General features: G+C 41.2%; 1 protein-coding gene across 2 annotated transcripts in view; it reads left to right on the top strand.

The window, feature by feature from the left end:
• The first annotated feature begins 7,091 nt into the window (after positions 1–7,091).
• The window catches only part of LOC118218034 (sprouty-related, EVH1 domain-containing protein 2-like), a 32,938-nt gene continuing 24,347 nt past the window's right edge, over positions 7,092–15,682 (top strand). The window contains exon 1 of one of the 2 annotated variants that reach the window (XM_035400377.1): positions 7,092–7,542. In XM_035400377.1, the coding sequence (XP_035256268.1) occupies positions 7,517–7,542 (26 nt within the window). In that variant the 5' untranslated portion in view covers positions 7,092–7,516. Of the gene's footprint in view, positions 7,543–15,151; positions 15,668–15,682 lie in introns of those variants that run through there. The other variant, XM_035400378.1, reaches the window with a different exon arrangement.

Raw genomic sequence — 15,682 nt, 5'->3', positions numbered from 1 at the left:
CCCTAAACTCTGTGCCTGGCCCTGTGGCCAAGCCCGGTCTTGGATGGGCTAAGGTTGTATCATTCCACCTTAAAATCAACAACCAATTTACACCTAAGAGATCATGATAGATGAATTAATCAAATGTTTTTAAGCAACAGTTAATTACTGAGCTACAGCACAGTGACCGTCCCTCCAATCACGTCAGACCCTTGGTGCATCTGAGCTACGGCATCTGTGAGTTTCTTAATTTTTTAGTCTAAAATGATTAGTCAAGAAAATTACATCAAATCAAAATGAAAAATTGCAATAATCCATTTATTTGAACACATGAATTTAAAGATTTATAAATTATTTTGGCATTTAACAATATGTTCTTCAATACATGCATAACACTTTGTCATTGATCTGATGCATATTTTGAAATATGCAGGAGATTATGTAAGCATTATTATTAAAATGCATTCTTTTAAAAATATTTTCCCACACATTGACTTATACTCTTGGGGGTATTTAAGGGGGTATTTCATAATTACCCTCTCATGAATGACTGAAGAGCAGCAGAGTCTGAGAGACTGGGGGCATTTAGCAGGCAGGCAGTCTCGGGAGGGGGGGTAAGGGGGGCACAGTAGGGTTCCTCCGCCCCAATCACAGAAGAGAGAAGGAGAAAGAAAACAGTTAAGACTATGGATGAGAAGAACTACAGTGAAAACCACAACAGATGCGTGTTCACCCAGCAAAATCAAGTTAAAGAAGCGGGGGAAAAGGCATTGTTCTTTTTCTTGTCTCATATCGTACAAATATATAACACCAACTTCCTTATTAATTTCACAAACATTAATTCTTCATATATTGCATATTCCTATTGGTGAAATTTTCCTCAGTGAGATGTAGCACTATTAGCCCCAGCTCTGTGCTCTGGACCTGCGAGGGGCAGCCTGAGCTCCAGATACACGCAGCAGGCGGCTCTGTCTCTGCTGGTGTTTGAAAGGTCGTGTGTGAGGCCCACATGGAAAGGTTACTGCCACAATTACCTCCCGCTTTGACTTGACCAAGACAGCTGAGCAGGCTGCTATTCTCACGGTGGCCACGGCCATTTTGGGCTGACTGTCCCAAGTGCATCCTCCCTCATGGGCTTTTCTCTGACACAGAGAGCAGCTTCCAGGCTTCCAAACATGCTCTCTCCATTTTTTATGCACAACAAAGTTTAAACAAAGGCTTTGTGAGGTTATGGAGCATAAAATGTTGGAGAAATGTTTAAACAATGTTTCTTTTTTATCATCCTGAAGTTGCACTATACAGCTACAGCCAGTCTCAGAACTTTCAAAATGAAAAAAATTGAGGGCCAGCTTTACTAATTAAACAGGCGCAGCGCAAAAAACATTTGTTGTACTGCAGCTCTGTTGCGGTCAAAAAAGATACCAACACATTGAGGACCGACTTACAAAGACTGTTACTATTTACGCAGTCAGAAAACTTTAATGCCCCCATTCCCAATTTTGCGGTAGGAGACACCCATAAAAAAGATCAGAAACAATATGGCATGTTTACACACCCAGATTACAAGGCGCTAAGAAATGGGTACAGAGCAATCAGACACAAGTAGCACAGGAAACACATGATAAAGTAACATAACTAATTTACACAACAGTAAATATAGGTAAAAAAAATGAACATGAAAAAGAAAAAAAGGCCATGGAGGTAAAACTGTGTTTGCAATTCATGGCATACCTCGCTGAACACATATGCAGAAGAACTGCTTAAATTGTTTCAGTTCAGAGCTGTGTTTTCATACTGATTCCAGCAGATGATTTCAGCCCTGCGTCTTTACGAAAGATAATTTCCTATTACATCTGAAAAATAAATTAGAAGTGATAAATAGAAAAGTATGAAACAAATGTTACATCCTCTCAGTCTCCTTTCCAGGGTGTTACAGATCATAGGATGCAGTCGTTCATCTCCACCCCATACAGCCCACAATGGAAAGTGATTTGAGGATGTGCGTACAGCTCAACACCCTTCTCCTGTGTGTGAGCACCAGGCAGACAACAGACAAATTACTACCTGCGTTCAGGAGTTATAAAATATCTCACGCAAAGAGAGGAGTCACAATTAACGCATGCTTTATTAAATTAGACAGAATAATTAATTGGCCTGATTCACATAACCACTACCCTGTTCTAGCGCATTTACTCCAGGTATACATATGCATGCACACATTTAACTATGCATCAAAAGGAAAGTTGCAGAGTGATAATCCCCGCAAATTATATCCCAATAGCAATTTTGACCCATTGCGACAGTTTAGTAAATCCCATTCAGATAGCGCAACCATGTAATGACTGCTTTTGCGTCAGAAAGCCATTGCAATCCTTCAGTAAGTCCGACACGTCATTTGCAAAATTAGCTTTTGCCATCGGATCGAAACATTGTCATTACAGTGTGTGTTGCACGTGCAGGTTTGCACAATGGCTCCCATTGACTTTGTATCTGAAAGCTGAAAATCCATGCTCCTATTGATCTGTGTCAGGTAACTTCACTGGGGCGCAGTGTCATTCAAATATTATTCCAATGATTTTTGAGGTTGTGTGTTATTCACTGCAATGAAGGAAATATTTTATCTAATAGACTTTGGCTCCCTCTATTGACACTGATGTTGTTTTAGAATAAACAATCTAATAATAAATCTTATCCCCCTGAGACCCGGTTATTCACTCTGGTCCTTTGTAGAGGACATGAGTCTCTGGTCTAAATCTGAAGAACCATTGTATTCTACTGACCTGGAACCTACACTACAAGGGACATTCCAAAAAATAATATTTTATAAATAAATAATATTTTTGAAAATGTTTTCACTGCAACATGATTTGTCATCAACGACACTTGTATTGTGACGTAATTATAGATAAAAGATAAAAAGATAAGATAAAATAATCACTATACCATTTGCCATGATTGCAAGAGTGACATCATATAAATACAATTAAAATCGTCACAAGCAAAGCATTAACTCATATATTAATGCCTACATATATTACATTAGTCAGAAACTTAGTGAAACAAAGTTGTAACATTTTAAAAAAGAGAGTAACCTCAACACCCGCAGGAGGTGGATATTTACCCACAAGGTATAATTTTTAACGCATGCCAAAATCATATAAGCACAAATGGAAGTTCTCTGGATGTTTGACTTGTGGTGCCTCACTCATTTCTTGAGCTTCGACTACGAAAACCTTGCTAACGTTGCCTCTAAATTGGACAGGTAGATAAAATCTACAATGCAGAATTAGACTTGACAAAAAGTGCTAATTGCTCTAATAATTCCCTCCTATGTACTTGGCCTCTGTGCTCAAGATTGAAAGCAAGCTTTAGCAGAGTTACACAGCGAGGGCAGGACCTGCTCCCTGTCGTTAATCAGGGGGGGGGGTGTAGGGAGCGCGGTGGAGAGGCTCTGATTACAGGCTGATTAAGCCTGCGTTTGGGGCTCCATGCGTGTTTGCTCTTGTGATTACGCCCCTCCCAGGGCACAATGGGGCCTCAATGGAGCACAGAGGTGTGCGCGGGGCTCCACAGTAAGTCATAAAAAAACGCAGAAAAAAACTGTGAATGGCAGTCCTTGTGCTGAGGGCTGGCTGTGTGTAGCACAACAGCATTTCAGTTACTGTTCGCGGGTAAGGGCCACCAACGTCCTCAATACACACACACACACACACACACTCACATACACTCAAGCGCACATGCACACTAATTTTGGGGTGTGTGCAAATTAGTAGGCTGTATTTTGTTGCCATCTATGTTATGTTATTTATTCTTGAATTTATTTGAATAATTTCTCTTCTTCCTGCCTTACTGATAATTAGGAGAGGATATCAGTTAATTAAGGCATTTAAGAGCTGGCTAAAAAATGTCATTATTTATTTATTTATATTTTTAATGAGGGGAGACAATAAATGGAATGTGTAGAGGGAGGGGGTGGGGAAAAACTGATTCACACAGTAGACACCTGCCCTCCAAGACTGGAGTCTGACACCAAGGCCATAAATCTTCATAGGATACAGTGAAGATTATGTTCTGGAAATGGTAAACAGTTCTGTTCCCCTCAGTGCGTCAGTTTCCTTATGAATACGCCTGCCGACAGGGCACAGAATGCTAAACTATACTTATCCTATTTGTTTGTGGTTGTCCTGTCATTGCTGCATCTGCCTCTAAACACCATGCAGACACATGGTGACCTTTGCGTCGGGTCAAATCACAGCCCTGTGTCCTGTGTATTGACTCCCACAGCACAGACACAGACTCCCTGATCCCTACAAAGGTCACTCAGGTTTGCCTTTGTCCAAATCAAGTCCAGTTTATTCTTGCATGTCACTTTGTTTTGGGTAAGATAAACCCAATCACAGCATGGCTTTGCTAGTCTTCAGTGTTTATGCATGTGCTCATTTGTTGATTTTTCCATAGGTTCCTTTGAACTACTCTGGTTTTGACAAGCTATGAGAGAACTGTGAGCCCCAATTTGGTTTTCCTGCTCAGTCTTTGACATTCATTTTTTAAGCCCACCACCCCACCCTGGAATGTTCCCGAATAAATGCTTTTAATGGTGTTTATTCTGAGCAGGTCTCTAAACACACATTTCAGACATAATTTGAATGGTGCATGGAACCTGCATATGCATTGAAAGCCAAATATAGCATTTCAGATTATTGTATCTTTGGAAAACAAGTAAGTATGTGTTCTGCCTACTCCACATTTAGCCAGAAGACAGTAGGAGACAGGACATACCTCGGGGGCTCTTCAGGGTTCAAAGATACAAAATGCTGTCCATCTTCATCCTCTGACTGGTGCAATTAAGACTTCCTTCCAAAAGGGTCACACAGAGCCGCCAACCATCCCCCCACCCCACCCCATAAGCACCTTCAGTGATGCACCAGAGCTTTCTTCAGTGCTCAAATCAAGGCCAAAACAAAACTATTTCCATCTTGACCTTAATGTCGTCACAGGCCCAGACAGACTCCATACTTCCTCCTCCTCTGTCTCATGCGCAACTGTGAGTATAATTACACATTATAACTCAGTCTATTCTGGTACTTCCCCAGACAGTGATTTTCAAAGCCATTCTAGTGTTTCCTTTGAGAAGTTTTGTTCTGAGGAAAAAGATTCTTTAAATATACACTCAGGGGGTGTTATACTTCGCTTTCCCAAACAGACGTTTGGCGCTCCCTGCTGGATTTAATAGGAACAACTGCCGTTATTTTGCTGTAAACAAAAACAGTACTTCAAACGCAAATTAGCCCCCTTCATTATCGTAGTGGTTCCTTTAGGTCGAAAACAAATTGTTTGCTTGTTTGGTTGTTTACTTGCTTTTTATTTATTTGTATGCAAAGTACTAATACGTTGCTTTCAAAATTAAATCATAAATACATTTTAAACATTTTCAAGGTTTTCAAACGATTGTTGCAGGATCTGGAGAGGCTAACCAGTTATTTTAATCAGTTATTCTGGGTTAAACCATCTGTTTCCATCTGGTCGCAGATATAATCTGCCAAGATGCAGGACCAATAGATTTAAGAACTCATTTGTCCCTGCTGCTATTGGCCTTTTGAATAACATTATGTAATTCTGTGTTTTTTGTGTGAATTGTTTGTGTGTTGATTGGTGTGTGTTGATTGTTGATGATGATTGTATTTACTGCTGGCTGTGCAACAAATTGCCCCTCGGGGATAATAAAGATTACCTTACCTTATCAATGGATAGCTTCACGTTCAGCAATATCCTACAATGCTCGTAGACCAGAGCTCTTTCTCTGAACTGGGTATATATTTTTTTAGAATACGTAGTCACATTAACTTGCGCATGAGTTCTACATTTCATTTTCATCCCCGCCTTGTGCCAGTCTCCCTCGTTGACGCATGCGCAGGAAGCCCCATGATTTGAGCAATATAAATCATCAGATATATTTCATTCACACTTACTAACGTACCTGAATATATTTCGGATAGTCAATAGACTTGAAACAAGTAATTTAATTTCAAATGATTTCATTTGGAGCGTTCCATTGCATTTACGATGTACTCAACGTCCCCTATAAAAACCACAAGGTGGAGCTAGACACTAAAATTTCAACTGCAAGAGCAACTTGCCCTACCTTTTTTGCTGGTACACAGTAGTGTGTGTGTGTGTGTGTGTGTGCGTGCGTGCGTGTGTTGCTGGTTGGTTATTGCTTACAGTTGGGAATCAGCAGCACTGGATTTTATGTTTTTGACAGGCAACAATCAGTTGCTTAATTTATACTTTTCTGGTGAATTTACCAGGATCCAGGGTCAGTTTTGTAGTTTCTGAGATGCAAGACAGAATATCTGAATAATACGGTGTCTAGGGTAATCTTTAAAAACAATGGCTCACACTTATATGTAGCTTAAACGTATCATCTTAGTCCCAAATTCACAAAGAGGGCGACAAACAGTGGGAATAGGCTCGGTCACCATTAATTGATAGTCCACTTCTCTATCAGCTCTCAACTACAATCCTGTGCTTGCAAATGAACTACCGGTACAGTCTGATTTTGGATAGGAAGTGCTCCGCTTCTCAATCATTAGATGTTAATTCTCACAGCAGGTGAATGCTACAGCAATGGTGCCCCTCCTTGTTGCAAAGCATTCATTACCCAACACGAGTCAGTAAAATGAAGTACCACTTTAAAATATATTCTCACATTAAAGGCCAGTCAGACACTTTATGGTGAAATGACGCAACACATACAGACAACAGCCTAAGCCTTGTTGTTTTGATAACACATAAGTAGCTACCTATTAATGTGTTATTTAGCTATTTTGTTTGCTGATAAGCAGCTAGTAACTATCAGCAAACGAAAATGGACATTATTTTTAAACGGGTTGAAATGTATTACAAATGTGTTTTTATTATTGTTGGTTTATGCAAAGCACAGATACCACAGACGGCAATACCTCAAGCTAATATAACCCGACATAAAACTTCCAGAATGACCGTAAACTGAAGTATCCTTTGGTGGTTCGGACAAAAAGTGCCGTGGTTTTATAAAAACCTACAAATCCTCACGCAGTTCGCAGTCAGTCCGACGTCATCGCTTCCGCCCAGCACTTTCTCCCCCCTCCTGTGTCGGTGGCGCTGGCTGCTGTCTACAGAATCCAACATGGAGTAACGAGAGATGGGGCTCGTACGGGGCCACCCTCAGCAACATCAGCGCATACAGGAGCTCAGTTACCGAAATTATCACTTTAGGTTAAGGGAAAAACTAATCTGAAGACATTAACTTGTCGGATGCACTCTTGTTGGATCGCAGCTTCCATAGCCAATTAGTTTGTTACTGGATAAGAAAAAGAAGGGATAAATAGAAAGTCGGAGGGGAACGAACAAAACAAACACTGACCGAAAAGCTACAAGGGAAATGTACTCGTTAGATATGTGAAACAATTGCGGAATATAGAAAAGGCACGGAAAAGATGAAGAGCCCAAAGCGTACACCCGTTGTGGGATTTTATTGGAGGTGAAACTGAAGAAAATGACCGAAGAAAAACACCCGGACGAGTAAGTAGTCTAATTTAAAACAGTTTTCTTTCATGTGTGTTTTGCAAATACAGTAATACTTTTGGAGTTCTTGAGGCTGGGAAATGGCTTGTATTAGTCCCTTGTTGTCATGCTTTGTGCGCTGTTCGGAAGTTGGTTCGTTGAAGTTGCTGCACTGTTTTCGGAGTTGGAAAACGATTTGTGACAATAATGGGCCGATATGCATTGACTGTGGACACAGAAAGGGGGTAGCTGGGTCCCCTCCTCGCTTCACAGATTGAGTCTTGAGGAGGGAGGGAGGGTGGGGTGGGTATTTTGTAAAGGGTTTTGGCTACAGATCAGGGTTCTTTAGAATGTTGAAAATGCAAACGTGCGTAAAGTCGTTGGAGAGTAAACAGAGTTTCAAAACGGCGTTGTGCATGCACAATGTGCCGAAATGTTTTGTAACCAAGCATGAATAGTTTTTATATCAAACAAAATGCAGTCTCTTAATTAGCAAAAATAATTCCACGAGAAGTCTGACAGGATTGTTATTATGTTATCGAGATAGCTAGCTAATATCCGCCATTTCTTTTCTTGAATTGCTCTAATTTGCATACCGCAGTCCATTCATAAAAACACTCACCGATCGTGTCAGACTAGGGGATTTGCTATAGACGTAGCGTGTCGCTAGCTTGCTATTCTGGACATTTACGTTAAATGTAATTGCAACGTTTCCCCCCTTAGATATTGAAGACCTTTTAAAACCAAGTAGCACTGTTGCTTGCTGAATATGCATTTAATGGCAGCGAGCACTCGTGAGAACTAACAACAGCCATTTCGCAGCGTTCGACTTGGCCGATATTCGCGAAAAGGGGTTGTTTCACAACACGAAAGCTGTAACTGAAGATATGAAAACGGATAGCACGCTGGCGAGCTGTGTGTTTGCATTGTAGTTGATGAAAGCGGCTATATTAAAATTGCCGTTTCGTTTAAAAATGAGAACCAGGCCTTTGTGATGGCTGTTCGCTACCTGTTAATTTAGTTGGTCATTGGCTGTTTATTATTTATCCATTTTTATGTTCTAATATGCATGCAATATGCGCGCTGGGGCTTATGAAATAGTCTGTCATTGAGCGAGCTTGATTTTCAGGTAGCTATTATCCAGCCCATGATGGGAATTGTTGACATGTATGCTAATTCACACTGTATGCACAAGAGAAAGGAGGAGGAAATGAAAGAAACGTCTCGGTGGCATGACGCCCACACATTCATAAATACCAGGTTGTTAGGTTGCAACCTTCAGCCTGTTCCTTAGTGTCCACTAATGGTGGACTCGTGAAACTTTGACACGGGTTGAGGTTACACCGTACTGATAAGGTTACTTTGGGTACGTTAACGTTTACTCTCACGCTTTGTGCATTGCCAATTTATAGCCTACGTCATTACGGCACATTAATAGAAGGCTAAAAACGAATGGAATGTTTTTGTGATTTGTTTTGTTTTTGTCTGTATTCTTTGCATTGAAATTGAATATTCCTTTATCCCTTGCGTACATAGGCAGTTCACTGTCCTTCTTGAAGTTCACCAGATCATTTGATATAATAGGGGTAGCCTGCAACCTCTCATAACTGCTTGTGACTTTCTGTAACACCCTTTTGTCAAAGACATGACTTTCGTTTGAATAATTGGGAGAGACTGAAAATGCATAAACCCTGAGAGCTGTATCTTTGTAAGGGGGTCCAGGGGCATGCCCCCCAGAAGATTTTTAAAAAAGAACAGCTGTGAAATAAACATTTCTGGTGAATTCTTAGGGGAAAATACTGGGCTACAGATTACTGATCAGTAAAGCTGGGTGTTTGTCACAGAAAATATTTGCAGAAGTCGCAGAGCAGTCATGGCAAAGTTGTTGAAAATCATGGAAAACAAAAAAGCGAAAGAAATCAAGGAGTTTTCTAAAAGGTTAATAGATCTCAGGTGCAGCAGAGTGTAGCGATTGCAGTAACATGCACAACTGTTGCAACAGGAACAAGTGCTTGAAGTTTAAGAAAAACCAACCCCGCAAGGCACGCTGGACGTCATGGTCGATGCTCACCTGGCTCCGCCAGGCTGTGCCACACACTCTGTCACTCACGCACATGCACATGAACATGAACACTCACAGGGACGACTGGGACCTCGGGCACCGCTGCCATTAAAATTCCTGTATCCCGCTCATTTGTTTACCCAAATGCTCGCAGTGTGAAGGACATGATATTCTGAAATGACTGTAAAGAGCTGTGAAGCTACACAAAGTGTGTGTGTGTGTGTGTGTGTTTGTGTGTTTGTGTGTTTGTGTGTGTGTGTGTGTGTGTGTGTGTGTGCATGCATGTGTGTATATGTACATATATGGTTTTTTCTTTGCTCCTGGCTCTTCAGACTGTTTTCCTCAATAGCTGTGGCAGTGTGTGCAGTAGGCCCGGCAGGATTAGATGGGGTTTATGGGTAAGGAAGCAACAGCATAAGAGCGCTTATCAGAATATTGGTGCTACTGTTGAACCCACCTGTCAGGAGGGTGGAAGTCAGTTAGTACGATTATCTTGCTGTGGTTTTTTGTTTTTTTTCATGTGTGTTTCTCGTGGGGGGTGGGGTGGCAATGGAGGTTAGGGAGCAACACAGACCAACAGCCAGTGTCCACCTTTCAAGAGAGCAGCTGCTTTAGCTCACCAGGGTAGCCGTGCAATTCACTGCCAACCGGAAACTACGTCTGATATGAAGTCAAACCTCATGAAAGTATGTCTGAATATGAACAGCGTAAAATATGATGCTTGTCTTGTCCCTTTTCTTTAATCTATTTTTATATTGTGTATTATTATTTTTAATAATAATGTGTGCTTCAAAGGGAAATATGCAATAAATAGAGTAACCTGTGGGTTTTTACAATCAAACTTTTGCAGACTTGCCCCTTAAATGCCTGCATATCAACTGCAACATATTCATATTTGTCTTTATTTGTAAACTGCAAATTCCTGCAGGGAACTTCAAGTTGCTTGAGAAAATTGTAGTAATTTTTAATAATCTTACAGTTAAAAGTTTAAAATTTTAATTTTGTTATTGTGTTTCAGTGAAATATTTAAATGTCAAAATATTGGTTAAATCATTTCACAAATTGACTGATTACCTCACATAACATTGACTACCATATTCACTATATAAGACTATAGTGAATATAGTAGTCATATATATAACACTACACATCAGTGCAGTGGCATGATGTGTAGCCAGGCACTTCAAAAAGGTCAGCTTAGATGGCCCACTTTCTGTGCCTGGACCCCTACCAAATGGATTAATGGTACTTATGTGTCATTTGTGGAATCATGGTTGCAAAACATTTAGCAGCACACACTGTAGAGTCATTCCACAGGAAATTGACTAGGCTGTCGGGCCTGTTGCTCAGATTCCCTTAATTTATAATATGCATATGCCTAACCTAACTAAAATAGGGATTAGAGTCTTGTTCTTTTTGTAATTACATTGCATTACATCACATTAATTTGGCAGATACTTTTATCCAAAGTGACATACAATAAGTGCATACTGAAGGAAAGTCACTCTGATAAGGTACAATACTCATTTTGTAACAGTCATTCATAGCCATGAACACATTAAGTTCAGTGCACACAGTAAACATTACTCTGACCTAACTTATGCTAAGTCAAACTAGGAGGCACGACAAGCTACAAAATCGAGACAGTGATACAAAGTACAATAAGTGCTGGATGAAGGTACATGAAAACATGAAAGTGGCACATGCCTTGTGTAGCATGAAAGAGGGGGATGTAAGTGTAGTATAATGGTCCAAAGAGTGCATTACATCAAGATATGGTCCATGATCGGGATTAAGAATGAATTCCATCCATCCATTATCTATACCCGCTTATCCTGGGCAGGGTCGCACGGGGTGCTGGAGCATATCCCAGTATGCATTGGGCGAGAGGCAGGTATACACTCTGGACAGGCCACCAATCTATCGCAGGGCACACACACCATGCACTCTCCATGCATTCACACTCTCATACCTATGGGCAATTTAGAGTCCACAGTTCCCCTTACCTAATGTCTTTTGGCTGCGAGAGGAAACCGGAGTAACCCGGAGGAAATCCACACGCTCATGGGGAGAACATGCAAACTCCACACAGAAAGGCCCAGGCCAGATTCGAACCCAGGACCTTCTTGCTGTGAGGCACCACTGTGCTACCCTAATAATAAATTGATTTTAACCATTAAATAATTCCATGAGGATGATGACCTGGTTCACATATCTTCATTATTCCACTATGCTTCATTTGTGAATGTGTTGTGAGTGTATGATTATGCCCACGTATGACTTTTCATTCTTAAAGATTTTTGTCGATCTAATCTTCATATGTACTATGTTCATATTTTCAACAAAATTGTACTCATTTTGTCTTATTTGCATTCTGTGTGTAGTTAGGCTAATATAAATCTCCTTGTATTTGCTTGCATACAATCATATAAATGTTAACCCACCAAACTGGCAAACATTTTGCAACTTCTTTAGGCTCCTCTAGGCTATCTGTTAAACATTGCATGGTACTATGTCTTTAATTCTATTTTATTCATTTTAATACCCAACTGCCTGAAGGAAAATTTGGAACATAAGCCTGTGTATAATGCTTAAATCCTTGATTGAATTTTGATTGGGAGACCCTATGTCAATTTCTTTTAATCATTCAAATTACTGATGAAAATCTAGCCCCTTTTACTACTGTTATAACCATTATGTAATTACTGTAACTACTGTTACCATGTAAACAAACATCACACCCTTTGATATTTGCCCTTTCTTTAACTTCAAACAATGAGCATAGTACGCTACCTTTCTTATCTTTTGGAAAGGTACTTGCAAAGGGATTGCTATTTGTGTACTATATGCTCTATCCCATGCAAAGGGGTCTATAAAAATGAATTAAAATGTGAGCATATGAACTGAAATCTGTTTGCTTTGATAAGTTTGCGTAACTGATGGCAGTGTATGGTAACTGAAATTCTCCTTACCCACAGTTTTTGGTTACTGCCCTGGAATTTTTTCCCTTTCCCCCCCGATTCAACTTTAATTAGAAATTACTTGGTGATCTATGTGATCCGGTGACTTTGAACCTAAGTCTGTCGAGTTGTTATTTTAGTACACAGTTTTAAGACAAATTGATATTTCCTTAATTTTCCATTGGCCATGCCATGTCACATGGAAAGCTGACCCAAAGCTTTAATCAAAGAGGTCAAATTATTCAGTGCTTGTGGGAGACATTCAGTCCTTTCTACTACATCAGAGGGGTCCTTTGGGGTCATACCCTGTCATATAGGTTGCTTAAAGTTGCATGACATTAAAAAAATTTGGTTACACTATCTGATATTAGATTAAAATTGTTTTTAAAAGGACTAATGGTATAATGGTGCACACTGGCTTTCCTGTAGTTGTGATTATTGTACTAATAGTAGTTGTTTAGTAGTATTTGTTATTGCACTAGTAGTAGCCTAGATGTTTTGGTAGTTTAGTTAATTTCTCCTAACAGAAAACTAATAGTAGTTTGGGTTGAACTTGCATTGATGATGCTAACATTACTTGCCAGAGATCTGGTATGTTAGAAGCTTTGCAAAAGAGACAGCCGATTTTGATGTCAGCTGCAAGTGAATATCATATAATGGCAAATGTGTTAGAATACATCCTGTATTTTCACCTAGTGAGACGCATGTACTGTACAACTGTTAGGACTGCTGGCACTGCTTGTTGTACTGTGCTGTACTTAGAGCAACTAGGAAATGACTGGAATATGCTGTATGGTTAATTTGTGTCTAATTACCTTTGCCCCATGGGTATAGCATTTAGTTCCTCTTTGTCTGTCTGTTTGTTCATCTGCATCAAAGTGGTGTAGTCATCTTCTACCACTGCCTGTTAGCATTTCATCAAATTGGATGACAGCCTGTGATCTCTATGGAGACTTGTTTGAGTTGAATGAAAGAGGGCGTATTTAATGTGGCCCATCTGTGGATGTGGAGGAATAACTGCTGCTCGGCTATGCCTGGGATCTGCAACCTGAACCAGGAGAAGCAAACCTTGGGCAGCAGTGTGGCGTAGTGGTTAGTGAGCTGTGCTTGTAGCTTTGAGGGGTACAGGGTCAAATCCCAGAGAGCAGCCTTGGGATCAGTGGTCCGAGGGTTGTCTCCGCTTAAGATGACAAGAGCAGAATTTTCACTATATTAATGACCAAGGCCTACAGCCCCAGAGCCCGTCGTTATTGGTTTATGCATCCACATCTGAGCAGTGTCTGTACACTAAGAAATAAAAGGAGGTGGCCTGGCCTGTTTGCGATGTAATGAACTGCATAAGGCAGGGTACATTTTTCTCTCTCACGCCGCTGGCTAGAAAAAACTTATAACTGCATACTTTTAATGGCTTTTTTGGTATATATTAAAGACTTAATAGAGCTGAGTCTTGCATTCCACATCATTGGTGGAATATTTGTGTGGTTAGCCTATTTGTTACTTGCCTGATCACTGAATTTTAGAAATTTGATCCATTGAATACCATAGACAACTTGATCTAAGCACAGATGGAAATGAGGCCTAAATTCATTGCATGTTTAAAAACATTAGAAAAAATAACCGCCTTGCTGGAATCTGTTGCATATTATTTCCCATTTGACTTGTGACCTGAAAAATAACAGCCTACCCTGATAAAGGGGCCTGATCAGAAACCACATCCTGCACTCAGCTTAGGAACTACAATCATGTGTAGTGTCTCATCTGACTCTAAATGAATAGATCCTTAAAAGAAAATGTTCTCTAAATAAGTTTTGACAAGATTCCGGGCAACAAAGTTTTTCTCCTCCCTTTCCCCCTTTAGTCCAAAGCTAGACCTAGATTTGCAATTTGCGTTTGCTATTGCTGTATCCACCTTTGGTACAAATTTTACAGAACGTGTGTCATGTACCACCCATATTTCATCATACCCTGAAATGTGACCTTTTCAGTTTTTCATTGACGGTTGCATTTGAATTGAAAGAGTGTGCTTCCAATGGTAGCTAAGAGCAAGGGTCTGCCAATTTCATGGTATATTGATTGATTGAAAGTTTTATTTTTTTAGGCCATCTATTTTGTTAGTGCAGTAGGCCTATAATATCATCAGTGGCATTATTAGTAACCTGTAGTGAATTCATGCTTGGCTTTGAGATGACAATAAACTCAACTGCCAAAGTGGACTTGGCTAAAGTTGGCCAGTATATGTTTGGCTGTAAATTGTGTGTGTATGTGTAGGTTCTGGCACTGTGGTGTGACTCTTCAGTGCTGGTGCTGGGTTACTGCAGACTGGTGTGTGTGGGTTCTGGCACTGTGGAGCGGCTCTTCATTGCTGCTGCTGGGTTACTGCAGACTGGTGTGTGTGGGTTCTGGCACTGTGGTGCAGCTCTTCAGTGCTGGTGCTGGGGTACTGCAGACTGGTGTGTGTGGGTTCTGGTTCTGTGGAGCAGCTCTTCAGTGCTGATGCTGGGTTACTGCAGACTGGTGTGTGTGGGTTCTGGTTCTGTGGAGCAGCTCTTCAGTGCTGGTGCTGGGTTACTGCAGACTGGTGTGTGTGGGTTCTGGCACTGTGATGCGGCTCTTCAGTGCTGGTGCTGGGTTACTGCAGACTGGTGTGTGTGGGTTCTGGTTCTGTGGAGCAGCTCTTCAGTGCTGGTGCTGGGTTACTGCAGACTGGTGTGTGTGGGTTCTGGTTCTGTGGAGCAGCTCTTCAGTCCTGGTGCTGGGTTACTGCAGACTGTGTGTGTGGGTTCTGGTTCTGTGGAGCAGCTCTTCAGTGCTGGTGCTGGGTAGCTGCAAATCCTCTGTGGGCCAGAATGAGAGAGCCCTGTTGCTGCTGCTGCCGGTGCTGCTGCTGCTGCCGGTGGTGCTGCTGGTGCATGCAGAATGGCTGCCCGCGATGACTCATGCTCCTCATCACTGCGCCGCGCGTATCTCGGGGAGGCTGAATCACACCGAGCCGTTCAGCTGCAGAGCGCTGCTTCCAACATGGACCCGCGTCCTCCTGACTATGGGAACGCTCCGGCGAGAGCCCTTCTGCCCATTCCCTGACCGAGACCACGGGATGTAGAGAAATGTCTGATCCCAGTAGGTAAGAGAGGACAGG

Source organism: Anguilla anguilla, chromosome 18 (assembly GCF_013347855.1).
Source record: "Anguilla anguilla isolate fAngAng1 chromosome 18, fAngAng1.pri, whole genome shotgun sequence".
NCBI lineage: Eukaryota > Metazoa > Chordata > Actinopteri > Anguilliformes > Anguillidae > Anguilla > Anguilla anguilla.
Note: the sequence above shows the minus strand (reverse complement) of the source record. Positions and strands in the feature narration are given on the sequence as shown.